At 38.4% G+C, this 13384-nt stretch overlaps 1 protein-coding gene across 1 annotated transcript in view; it reads right to left on the minus strand.

The window, feature by feature from the left end:
* The window catches only part of CDH23 (cadherin related 23), a 1210211-nt gene that overhangs the window by 730940 nt on the left and 465887 nt on the right, over window positions 1-13384 (minus strand). The window contains exon 8 of the mRNA XM_053692025.1: window positions 11167-11295. Within this exon, the coding sequence (XP_053548000.1) occupies window positions 11167-11295 (129 nt within the window). The remainder of the gene's footprint in view (window positions 1-11166; window positions 11296-13384) is intronic.

Below are 13384 nucleotides of genomic sequence, written 5' to 3' on the forward strand. Positions count from 1 at the left end.
TTTTTATCACATGGCTCTCTCAAGTTTGAACACCCACATATGGAATTTCCTGCCCAAGATATATAATAAAATTACAGAAAACCCCTAGGATGACATAGACCCCCTGTGAACAACAGACATCGAGTCTGAACTGATATTTGAATATACAGAAGTTTCATTGTGATATATTTTAAATTGTGCTTTATTGTGGCTAAACAAGAGGTTATTTCAGCTCAGATTAATTGGCATATAAATTGGCTGTTAAAATATCTTGCTATTTTGTTTAACTAAGCACTGTTAAGTTAGCGGTCCATATTCTAGTATTTTATTGTGGTATTTTTAATGCGATTCATTGTGAGTAAGGTTAATTTTAAAGATATATTGTTATGATCTGTGGGACTACAGACTTGCACATTGCAAGAATCCAAACAGATCCCAATGCACCACCTGTCTTTGTTAAACAGTATAGAAGTCCTTTAGCCTCATATGATACTCTTGCAGAAATCATAAGGAACTTGGAAGAAAGAGGTATTATCAGACAGGTGCACAGCTCTTATAACAATCCTATTATACTGCTAATGATCATTGGAAAGAGTTACTAGAAGATAATTTCCTGGAGGAACAATTGTTTTCCCCATATAAAATATACAATGAGGACCATTGTCAAACATTACCTTGGGTATATATTGACAGTTGTTCTTACCATGCCACTATTTATAATGAGCACAGATTAGTCACTGGCATTGGTATAACCTGGGTAAATGGATTCCCAAATACTTCTCTAGGTTTCAACATTGGACCAAGATCCAGTCAAGTTGCAGAACTAACTGCTGTTCTAAAAACCATTGAGAGGGCTATTGAACAAGATATTCATGAGTTTGTGATCATTACTGACTCAAATTATGTGTGTGACAGTTTTGTTGAATACCTGCCAACTTGGAAAAGAAATGGCATGCAGAAAACAAACAACAAACCAGTCAAACATGGCAAGTTGTTCTGCGAGATTGATAATCTAGTGGTGTCCAATAGTTTAACCATACACTGGAAAAAGACCAAGGGTCATTCCAGGATTCTAGGTCCTGATAAAGAAGGCAATGATCTTGCGGATTCATTAGCCAAACAAGGAGCCATAACTGAAGAACTCCTTAATATTGATCACTTAATGGCTGCAATTCAGGTAGAAGCCATTACCAGAAACCAGGCTAAACAACAAAGTGAGCCTAACCTGGTACAATGAAGTCAGGATTCTCCTAGTGAGGACCTGATCACTAGTCAAAAAGAAGACCCCATAATATCTATCTTCTATAAACACATAAAAGATCCTGAAAGCAACCCCATCTCAAAAGAGGATGGTATTGGCAAGGAATATCTTAGAATCTTAATGAAATCCAGATCACAATTCAAGTTACAGGATGGTTTGTTAATTAGAGCCTCCAAAACTGGCATCCAACAATGGGTGGTACCTACCAAGTTCAGAGGTCTCATGCTTCAACATGCCCATGATGCTCCCACATCTGGTCATCGTGTTGCCAAATTAACGTATGAAACATTGCATGACTACGCCTTTTGGCCGCATATGTTGAAGGATATTCAAACCTACTGTCAAGGTTAATCTGTCCACAGTTCCAACCCACTGTGCCAATGCTTAGAGCGCCATTGCAGAAAAGGGGGATGGTAATGCCATGTCAGATATACAAATTGATTTTATTGGTCAAGTAACTAGGTCATCAAGAAGTAACAGATACATGTTAACAGTGACATGCCTATTCACTAAATGGGTAGAGTGCATCAGTGCACCTAACAATAGTGCTGAAACATGTGCAGCATTGCTCATTAACCACGTGTTTTCCAGATTTGGTTTGCCCCAGAGAATCGAATCCGATCGGGGAACCCACTTCACTAGTGAAGTGATGACCAAGATGTGGAAAATACTAGGGGTTAAAACGAAGCTCTATATTGCATATAGAGCTGCCTCTAATGGTGGTGTAGAGCGTTACAACCAGTCCATTGTGAAAATCCTCAAAAAGTTTGTGAGTGAAACAGGTAAAGACTGGGATGTAAAATTACCTCTAGTCCTAATGGCATTAAGAGCAACTCCAAGCAGTGCTACTAAGATGCCACCTTTTGAATTGATGACGGGTAGAAGAATGGTTCTACCTCAACATCTATTGTACTGTACATCAGACCAGAACTTGATAAATGCTGCCAATATGAATCAATATGTGGAGAACCTAAAGAAGCACCTGCAATATGCCTTTGCATTTGCTTAAAGGAACATAGAGAAGTCAGCAACTGCCGCTAAAACCTATTATGATCTCAAAACGTCCAAAAAGGAATATAGAATAAATAATAAAGTTTATCTTTATAACTTTGGAAGAGATCAGGTTAAGGAGAAGAAATTCCTTCCATCATGGAATGGTCCTTTTGTCATTGCTGACAAAATATCTCCAGTTGCCTATAAAATAAGGATCCCTAAATATGATACATTTATGGATAAATGGGTCCATATTAATCAGTTGCGAGCGTGCCATCATATATCCCAACTACAAGTCATAGAGGGAGAATGAAGTATAACATCCCCAAATCCACTAAATAAATATTTTAGTTTAAAGATGCCTAGCTAACGAGCATGAGGACACCATAGAAGACTGTCTTTGATGCATACTGTCAATATGCTCACCAAGTACCACTGATTTTAAACCAATTCAAATACATGTGTCCTACATATATTGAAATTGGAAGGGGGAATTATGTCAGGGTACCTGTGAAGTAACATTAAATAAACTACAGATGCATCACATAATTTAATATTTAATTTTAGCTGATAGCTATTTGATATGAATTGGTCTCACTACAGCCCCTGCCCCTCTCACTGTTTAAGACAAGTTGAGAACAAAAGGGATGATACAATTGTTTAATTATTGAAGATAGATCACTAATTGAACCTTTGAAGCAAAGGCTTTACAGGGAAGGGAAACATTTGTCCCAATGTTCACTTCAAAGAGATTTTTATCACATGGCTCTCTCAAGTTTGATTGCCCACATATGAAATTTCCTGCCCAAGATCTATAATAAAATTACAGAAAACCCCTAGGATGACAAAGACCTCCTGTGAAGAACAGACATCGGCCTCTAGTTCTCAAGCAGTCAACTGCAAATACGCTGGAATTCTGCAGCGTATTTGTGGCGAGGCTGATTTGCCTTAGTTATCAAGCCCTACAGCCCGGCAAAAGTAGAATATAGTAACGTAACCTACGATCCACCGGACTCAGTCCGACACAGATCGATGGTTACATCACTACAGATGTTCCGAACGCAAGTTCGGCACAATCTGACTACTTTTGGTAGTTATCAAACTACTACCAGGTACGCTCGCACACTATTCTGGGCCAGCGTACCTGGATTTCAATCCGCCACCCTGGAGGCGGCGGATCCCATAGGAATCAATGGGAGTATGACCATAGCGAAAGCTCATGTTCGCTGCTGCCCGATATCCCATTGTTTCCTATGGAAGATGTCTGCACCTAACATGTACCCCGAGTCTAAACACCCCTAATCTGCCACCCCTACCCCGCCACAACTAAATAAACTTATTAACCCCTAAACCACCGCTACCGGACCCTGCCGCAACTATAATAAACATGTTAACCCCTAAACCGCCGCTCCCGGACCTGCCCCCACCTACATTATACATATTAACCCCTAATCTGCCGCCCTCTATACCGCCGCCACCTACATAAACTTATTAACCCCTATCCTGCGGATCCCAGACCCCGCCGCCACCTATATTAAAGTTATTAACCCCTATCCTGCCCCCCTATACCGCCGCCACCTATATTAAAATTATTAATCCCTAAACCTAAATCTAACACTAACCCCTCCTAACTGAAATATTATTTTAATAAATCTAAATAATATTACTCGTATTAACTAAATTAATCCTATTTAAAACTAAATACTTACCTGTAAAATAAACCCTAAGATAGCTACAATATAACTAATAATTATATTGTAGCTATTTTAGGATTTATTTTTATTTTACAGGCAACTTTGTATTTATTTTAACTAGGTACAATAGTTATTAAATAGTTATTAACTATTTAATAACTACCTAGCTAAAATACTTACAAAATTACCTGTAAAATAAATCCTAACCTAACACTACACTATCATTAAATTAATTAAATAAATTAACTACAATTACCTAAAATTAAATTAAATTAAATAAACTAAACTATAGTACAAAAAAACAACAACACTAAATTACAGAAAATAAAAGAGAAATACAAGAAGTTTAAACTAATTACACCTAATCTAAGCCCCCTAATAAAATAATAAAGCCCCCCAAAATAAAAAAATGCCCTACCCTATTCTAAATTACAAAGTAACCAGCTCTTTTACCAGCCCATAAAAGGGCTTTATGCGGGGCATTGCCCCAAAGTAATCAGCTCTTTTACCTGTAAAAAAAAATACAACCCCCAACATTAAATCCCACCACCAACATACCCCTACTCTAACCCACCCAAACCCCCCTTTAAAAAAAACTAACACTAACCCCCTGAAGATCACCCTACCTTGAGCCGTCTTCACCCAACCGGGCCGAAATCTTTATCCAAGTGGCGCAGAAGAGGTCCTCCATCCAGCAGAAGTCTTCATCCAGGCGGCGTCTTCAATCTTCATCCATCCGGAGCGGAGCGGAGCCATCTTCCAAGGAGCCGACACGGAGCCATCCTCTTCAACCGACGACTGAACGACGAATGACGGTTCCTTTAAGGGACGTCATCCAAGATGGCGTCCCTCGAATTCCCATTGGCTGATAGGATTCTATCAGCCAATCGGAAATTAAGGTAGGAAAGGTAGGATTGGCTGATCCAATCAGCCAATCGGATTGAGCTCACATTCTTGGCTGATCGGAACAGCCAATAGAATGCGAGCTCAATCTGATTGGCTGATTGGATCAGCCAATCGGATTGAACTTTCTGCAAACCTTCAGGATAAAAATAAATAAATAATGCTTTTTTTGTTTCTCAGAACCTGGTCTGACCGGGAAATTCCAAATAAGACTGATACATAATAAATAAGCTGTCCTATGAATATTTGTCCTAAACATAAGTCCAGACACTGAATATTAAAATGATATCCACAAGTATACCATATATATAATAACTGGGAAAGATAACTTTAAATGCATATCTTAAAATATAATAAATAGAATTGTATGGAAGTATACATAAGATAGGTATATTGTATAGATTTAATGTTATGCATAGACGTGATATATGAATGTATAGGGAGTCTATATATATATATTTGTAGAGATATTATAAGTGGAATATACTCATGTTTAGTATGAAAATACTCAGGGTAAATAGTATATAACCCTATACGTATAACATAACTTAATAAAACTGGAAATTATAGACATGTTTAATGAACATATTGAGATATATCAATTAGACTGTAGCAGTATTTGGTAGTAAAACTGTTTTCCTCTGTCTGCTGCCCCCTAGTGGACTAAAACTGGTATGACAGCCAAACAAATTGACTGTTAAAACCTATATATTTCCCAATAAGCCAATGAAATGTTCAGATCCGAGGGCGAATCAGGGACAAGCATCTGGTTGGTGCATATCCAAAACCACCAATGATTACAAAAAAGAGGCACTTGATAAACTCATGCAGTGGATCGTAGGTTACGTTACTATATTCTACTTTTGCCGGGCTGTAGGGCTTGATAACTAAGGCAAATCAGCCTCGCCACAAATACGCTGCAGAATTCCAGCGTATTTGCAGTTGACTGCTTGAGAACTAGAGGCCGATGTCTGTTCTTCACAGGTTTCAACATTGGACCAAGATCCAGTCAAGTTGCAGAACTAACTGCTGTTCTAAAAACCATTGAGAGGGCTATTGAACAAGATATTCATGAGTTTGTGATCATTACTGACTCAAATTATGTGTGTGACAGTTTTGTTGAATACCTGCCAACTTGGAAAAGAAATGGCATGCAGAAAACAAACAACAAACCAGTCAAACATGGCAAGTTGTTCTGCGAGATTGATAATCTAGTGGTGTCCAATAGTTTAACCATACACTGGAAAAAGACCAAGGGTCATTCCAGGATTCTAGGTCCTGATAAAGAAGGCAATGATCTTGCGGATTCATTAGCCAAACAAGGAGCCATAACTGAAGAACTCCTTAATATTGATCACTTAATGGCTGCAATTCAGGTAGAAGCCATTACCAGAAACCAGGCTAAACAACAAAGTGAGCCTAACCTGGTACAATGAAGTCAGGATTCTCCTAGTGAGGACCTGATCACTAGTCAAAAAGAAGACCCCATAATAGCTATCTTCTATAAACACATAAAAGATCCTGAAAGCAACCCCATCTCAAAAGAGGATGGTATTGGCAAGGAATATCTTAGAATCTTAATGAAATCCAGATCACAATTCAAGTTACAGGATGGTTTGTTAATTAGAGCCTATCAACAACTATAACCTTTTCCCTAATCATAACAATAGCCCTAAACCTATGCCCAACCCTGCAACATTTAATTTTGCACCATCCAAATAGAGCAACATTTTTAATGATGTTATTGTGAGTCTGTGCCATTTTCAGGAGTGATACTTTATCAAGTGAAATCTTTTTAATTTCAACATTTTTCTGAGAGAAATTAAGAGGATAGTCACACACTAAAATGTTATAAACAGGTTTATTATCTGTCAAACTGCAGAGAATTCACAAACATGTTCCAACCTTATTACTTCAAGAAAATGTAATTCAATGATTGCATAATATGTGCTGTTCAAAATGATCAAGACCTCAGCGCTGCCAAAATTCCCCAAAAATCTCTTTTTTAACCTCTGTCTCAGTCAAGGAAGCAGAAAGTAGCTCTTTCTGCTGAGAATATTCCCAATGACTTGGGGTTTGCACTTCATTTCTTTCCATTCTATGACAGGATTAAAGCCGTCCTCGACAAACAATGCAAAGCCTAAAATCACAGTGGGGGAACCCAGAGGGAAACAGGGTCTCTGTAAAATTACCACGGTAGATCTGAAAGCGGAAAATCCTTTTCTAACTCCTGAATTCCATTCAAAGTGCTGATATTTTTCCATATGCAATAATTTGTTGAATTTTACTCATTGCTCTTCACTGACAGCTGGCTTGACATACTGTTATCCAAGTGAGGAAATTAAATTTTGATGCAATAATCTCAAGAAAGAAAGATTTTATTAGGTAATATATAAACTTCAGGTAGGATATTTTCAACAGTTATGTAACTACAGAAGAGACAGCATGCTGTGTGCTAAAGATAAAGAAGAATGAAGACAAAGATATAGCAAAAGCTAAAGGAAACATAAATAAATTACTTATTTTACAGCCCATTACAAATTACTTTGTGAAAATGTCAAATTAATATTGTTTGATTTTTAGCTTTCATTCTAAGGCATTCCAGTCTCTTAGAAGGCTGCCACATTTTGTTTCTATATTTCCTGGTGCATTGTATGGTTCAGTGTTTCTCAAGGTTATCAGCTGACTCAGTGGAACTGAGTTATTGAGGCCGATTTAACAAAGTGGTAGCGGATCATGTCTGTCGCACATCGATAAATGCCGACAGCTTGCAGGGGGTGTCGGCCACTAGCAGGGGGTGTCAATCAACCTGATTATATGAGATCGGGTGGATTGATGCCCACCGCCTCAGAGGAGGCATACATGTTAAGAAGCAGTGGTCTTAAGACTCCTGTTTCCGGCTCACGTGGAAACAGTTACATTCAGGGCCATTTGGCCCCTGTTAAATCGGCCCCTTAGGCTGAATATTAAAATCTCTGTCTTCTCTACTACAGCACGTGAAAAACAGGCTCCAATAAGCACCATTTACCATTACCATGTATGATAAACATTGGTAGGTATCCGTTAAATGGAAGTTTCACACAATAAATGGAGTTTAAAGGCAAGGTAAACTTGAGCGCACTAGTTAACTACCTCTTAAAGTACATAAAAAATTAGCCCAAGTTTCATTCATCATTTTCCATATATGTGTTTCTATTACCGCAATTCTTACTTTGAAAGTTGCATCCGACAACAATTTCTCGTCCGCCCAACTTTTTGATAAGAATGATTGACACTTGACTAATACTGTGTCCTTCAATCAGCGTTTTCCCCCCAGGGTGGTCAACACAGCATATACTACGTCATACGAGTGCAGAGCGCTTGCGTCCGACTCTAAGCTTCTACACTATTCACCGTGCTCGTTCATGAGACGCGCATGCTCCGTGAGACTTACACTGTACTTCTGAATCAAACAGCTGCACAGAGATCGATCTCGTTACAAGTGAGTAAAAGCAAATCGATACTGCTCATTGAATAAAATGTATCTGCCGAAAGTTGCGCATGCGCATATGAAAATGTACCCGTGCATGCGCAAAATGCCGACGTAGAGAGCGGTTGGGTCGGGTCTCTACGGTGAAACACAGAAAAGCAGAAGTACAAACGCGGAGGAGTTTGAGGAGAAACATAAGGAATAATAAAACGTATTTTTCGTAAAAACAATAATTTGAACCATTATAAAAACTTAGCGACTGCATTGCAATGTTAGAGAGCAAACTATAGGGGTTTTCATATGCAGCTAACTTTACCTTTACTTTAAGGTCATTCTATGCTATTTCCCCTGAAGCTTACCAAAGTCTAAATGATTTATACAATTTGATAAGCAGGATATAATAGCAACTACTTAGTTATTGGTAGGGATGGGCGAATGTGCTGAATTTGTAATTCGTTTGGTAGAACGAATAGTCCTGTGGATGAAAATCCATTAAAATGCAATAATCAAATGTTACTTTAGTTTTTCAATGTTCATGAAATCAAATATCCACATTCGAAATTTCGAATGTAACATCTGATTTAACAAATACTATTCATAAGTTCAATAGTTCATATACTGGGGAATTTAGTAAATTGATACATAGATACAAATATATAAATTTGAATGTTTCTATTTCGAATATTGTATAATTAAAATATTATATTTAAAGGAAAAGTTAACTATAATGCACCCCTATGCAGCATCTTAAAGAACATCGAAAATGAATTAGAGTTTAATTCATCAGTTTTTGACATCTTTACGATTAAATGTAGAAATCTACCTTTTAAACCGCTAGGTTCTCATGCCGTAACTCAGTCTGGGTATTAAAAAAAATCTTGTTTTGAAATGACGTATATTGTTATAAACCTTTTGATTAGTCCCCCAATGGCGTCCCAACAGACTCGCTCTACACCCGCAATTCAAAATACGCATGCGTGTCTCACGGAATTCTTGGCCTCTATAGATGCGCGCTCATGAGACACGCATGTGCATTCTCTTTCAATATGTATCACAGCAGCAATGTTTTTTTATACGCATGCGCAATAAACAACGCTTCACAAGAATGCGCGCGTATGTACACGTAAGAGCGGGTGGGACCGCTCTTACGTGTAAAGGAGGAAAAGCAGGAAATGAGCGGGTGTGTGGAGGAAATACAGCAAACGGTATGCAATTTACAATATAATTATCTACAAAAATAAAATGATTTAAAAAAAAAAATAGCGACTGTATTAATTGATATAAGATTAATTAATGGCATATAAAATATCGATTTTTTTTTCAAATTCGAATTTTGCATAATTCGAATCAAATTATTAGAAAAACTCAAATCGAATATTACAGTACATATAAAGAAAGCTTTAGAAATACTATTACATTAAACAAATGTTAGAATGTTGTTCAAACATTCGAAATTTGAAACGAATGAACTAATGTGTTCTTTCATTTTTGGATTGTTGCAAAATATCCGCCCATCCCTAGTTATTAGTTTCAGTTTTGTATATCAAAATAACAGCACAATCCAAATCTTTTAATTTTCAAACTAATGAAAAAAACACTTTTTATTAAAGTAACATTGTTCTGTCACCCATATAAAAGAACAACATTTAATTTGTTTATATTTGTATTGATTGAATTAATATGAAGTAAAAGTTGCTTAAACTTCAGCTTAAAGGGACAGTAAAGTCCAACAAAACGTTCATTATTCAGATAGGGCATGTCATTTTAAACAACTTTCCAATTTACTTTTATCACCAATTTTGCTTTGTTCTCTTGGTATTCTTAGCTGAAAACTAAACCTAGGAGGTTCATATGCTAATTTCTTAGACCTTGAAGGTTGCCTCTAATCTAAATGCATTTTGACAGTTTTTCACCACTAGAGGGTGTTAGTTCATGTGTTTTATATAGATAACATTGAGCTCATGCACGTGAATTTACAAAGGAGTGAGCACTGATTGGCTAACGTCTGTCAAAAGAACTGAAATAAGGGGGCAGTCTGCACAGGCATAGATACAAGGTAATTACAGAGGTAAAAAGTGTATTAATATAGTGTTTGTTATGCAAAACTGGGGAATGGGTAATTAAGGGATTATCTATCTTTTAAAACAACAAAAATTCTGGTGGTGACTGACCCTTTAAACTAATATATCAGATCTGCACTTATGGGTTCTTCCTACTAAACCTATTATTATTAGCATGAAGTACATCTCAGCTAACCAGTATTACCAAGAAGTACCTATCAGCCAATTAATACTTGCCGGAAGAACCTATAAGCCAATGAGTAGTGGAAGGAAGTACATATTAGCTAATGAGTATTTACAGGAAGTATATATCAGCCAATCAGAATTAGAGGGAAGTACCTATCAGCCAATGAGCATTAGAGGGGAATAAATAGATGCTACTGAATTAGTTTCAGTTTAAATAAAATAAAAAACAAAAACAATACTGGATTCATATCAAGTGTTAAAAAACTGGAGCACAATGTCCCTTTAATTGAGATGGAAACAGTAATATGGTAATGGACCCAGATACACTCCTCAGTGCTGTACCCACAAAATCTAAGAAATGTTTTCTGTACTATAATTCTGCATAGTAAAACAGCATTGTAGTATAGGATGTTCATACTCCAGACATTTGAAGCCTTACCTTGCAACATGCTACACGTTAATTGGTTAAGCAGAGTAGTACCTCATTCATATCCATTGGCCACAGCAATAATTTTAAATGTAAAAGAAAAGAACTACTAGATGCACTAACTAAATATTGGCAAGAACAAGCTATGATTACTGTACACTAACATAGTTATTTGCCTGGAACAAGTAACTTACTGGAGGTGAATTTTCATAAATGTTGGTGCTGTAAGGTAGGTTCATAAAGATGGGGTCCATGTCCTGTATGTCAGTGATCGTGATGGCTAAGTTCGCTAACGTTGACAAAGGTTTGGTTTTGTCTTGATCCTGTAAAAACATAAAAACAAACATGAGAAAAAAATGCGTCTGCTTGTAAATAAAAAATAGAATTTGCTTAAAGCACCAAAATATGTTAACTTTGTAGAGTAATCGCGGGTGTAATCATTTAAAGGGACATGATACCCAAATGTTGTATCACATATACAGTGGGGAAAAAAAGTATTTAGTCAGCCACCAATTGTGCAAGTTCTCTCACTTAAGAAGATGAGAGAGGCCTGTCATTTTCATCATAGGTATACCTTAACTATAAGAGACAAAATGTGGAAACAAATCCAGACAATCACATTGTCTGTTTTGGAAAGAATTTATTTGCATATTATGGTGGAAAATAAGTATTTGGTCACCTACAAACAAGCAAGATTTCTGGCTCTCACAGACCTGTATCTTCTTCTTTAAGAGGCTCCTCTGTCCTCCACTCATTACCTGTATTAATGGCACCTGTTTGAACTTGTTATCAGTATAAAAGACACCTGTCCACAACCTCAAACAGTCACACTTCAAACTCCACTATGGTGAAGACCAAAGAGCTGTCGAAGGACACCAGAAACAAAATTGTAGACCTGCACCAGGCTGGGAAGACTGAATCTGCAATAGGCAAGCAGCTTGGTGTGAAGAAATCAACTGTGGGAGCAATAATTAGAAAATGGAAGACATACAAGACCACTGATAATCTCCCTTGATCTGGGGCTCCACGCAAGATCTCACCCCTTGGGGTCAAAATGATCACAAGAACATTGAGCAAACATCCCAGAACCACACGGGGAGTCCTAGTGAATGACCTGCAGAGAGCTGGGACCAACGTAACAAAGGCTACCACCAGTAACACACTACGCCGCCAGGGACTCCTGCAGTGCCAGACGTGTCCCCCTGCTTAAGCCAGTACATGTCCGGGCCCATCTGAAGTATGCTAGAGAGCATTTGGATGATCCAGAAGTGGATTGGGAGAATGTCATATGTCAGATGAAACCAAAGTAGAACTGTTTGGTAGAAACACAACTCGTCGTGTTTGGAGGAGAGAGAATGCTGAGTTGCAACCAAAGAACACCATACCTACTGTGAAGCATGGGGGTGGCAACATCATGCTTTGGGGCTGTTTCTCTGCAAAGGGAACAGGACGACTGATCTGTGTACATGAAAGAATGAATGGGGCCATGTATCGTGAGATTTTGAGTGCAAACCTCCTTCCATCAGCAAGGGCATTGAAGATGAAATGTGGCTGGGTCTTTCAGCATGACAATGATCCCAAAAACACCACCCGGGCAACAAAGGAGTGGCTTCGTAAGAAGCATTTCAAGGTCCTGGAGTGGCCTAGCCAGTCTCCAGATCTCAATCCCATAGAAAACCTTTGGAGGGAGATGAAATTCTGTGTTGCCAGGGACAGCCCCAAAACATCACTGCTCTAGAGGAGATCTGCAAGCAGGAATGGGCCAACATACCAGCAAGAGTGTGTGACAACCTTGTGAAGACTTACAGAAAACGTTTGACCTCTGTCATTGCCAACAAAGAATATATAACAAAGTTTTGAGATGAACTTTTGATATTGACCAAATACTTATTTTCCACCATAATTTGCAAATAATTCTTTCCAAATCAGACAATGTGATTGTCTGGATTTGTTTCCACATTTTCAGGCCCATTTATCAAGCTCCGTACGGAGCTTGAAGGGCCGTGTTTCTGGCGAGTCTTCAGACTCGCCAGAAACACAACTTATGAAGCAGCGGTCTAAAGACCGCTGCTCCATAACCCTGTCCGCCTGCTCTGAACAGGCGGACAGGAATCGCCGGACATCAACCCGATCGAATACGATCGGGTTTATTGACAGCTCCCTGCTGGCGGCCGATTGGCCGCGAGTCAGCAGGGGGCGGCGTTGCACCAGCAGCTCTTGTGAGCTGCTGGTGCAATGTTAAATGCGGAGAGCGTATTGCTCTCCGCATTTAGCGAGGTCTTGCGGACCTGATCCGCAGTGTCGGATCAGGTCCGCAAGCCCTTTGATAAATGGGCCTGCTAGTCTCTCATAGTTGAGGTATACCTATGATGAAAATTACAGGCCTCTCTCATCTTCTTAAGTGGGAGAACT

Source organism: Bombina bombina, chromosome 9 (genome assembly GCF_027579735.1).
Source record: "Bombina bombina isolate aBomBom1 chromosome 9, aBomBom1.pri, whole genome shotgun sequence".
In the NCBI taxonomy this organism is placed as follows: domain Eukaryota; kingdom Metazoa; phylum Chordata; class Amphibia; order Anura; family Bombinatoridae; genus Bombina; species Bombina bombina.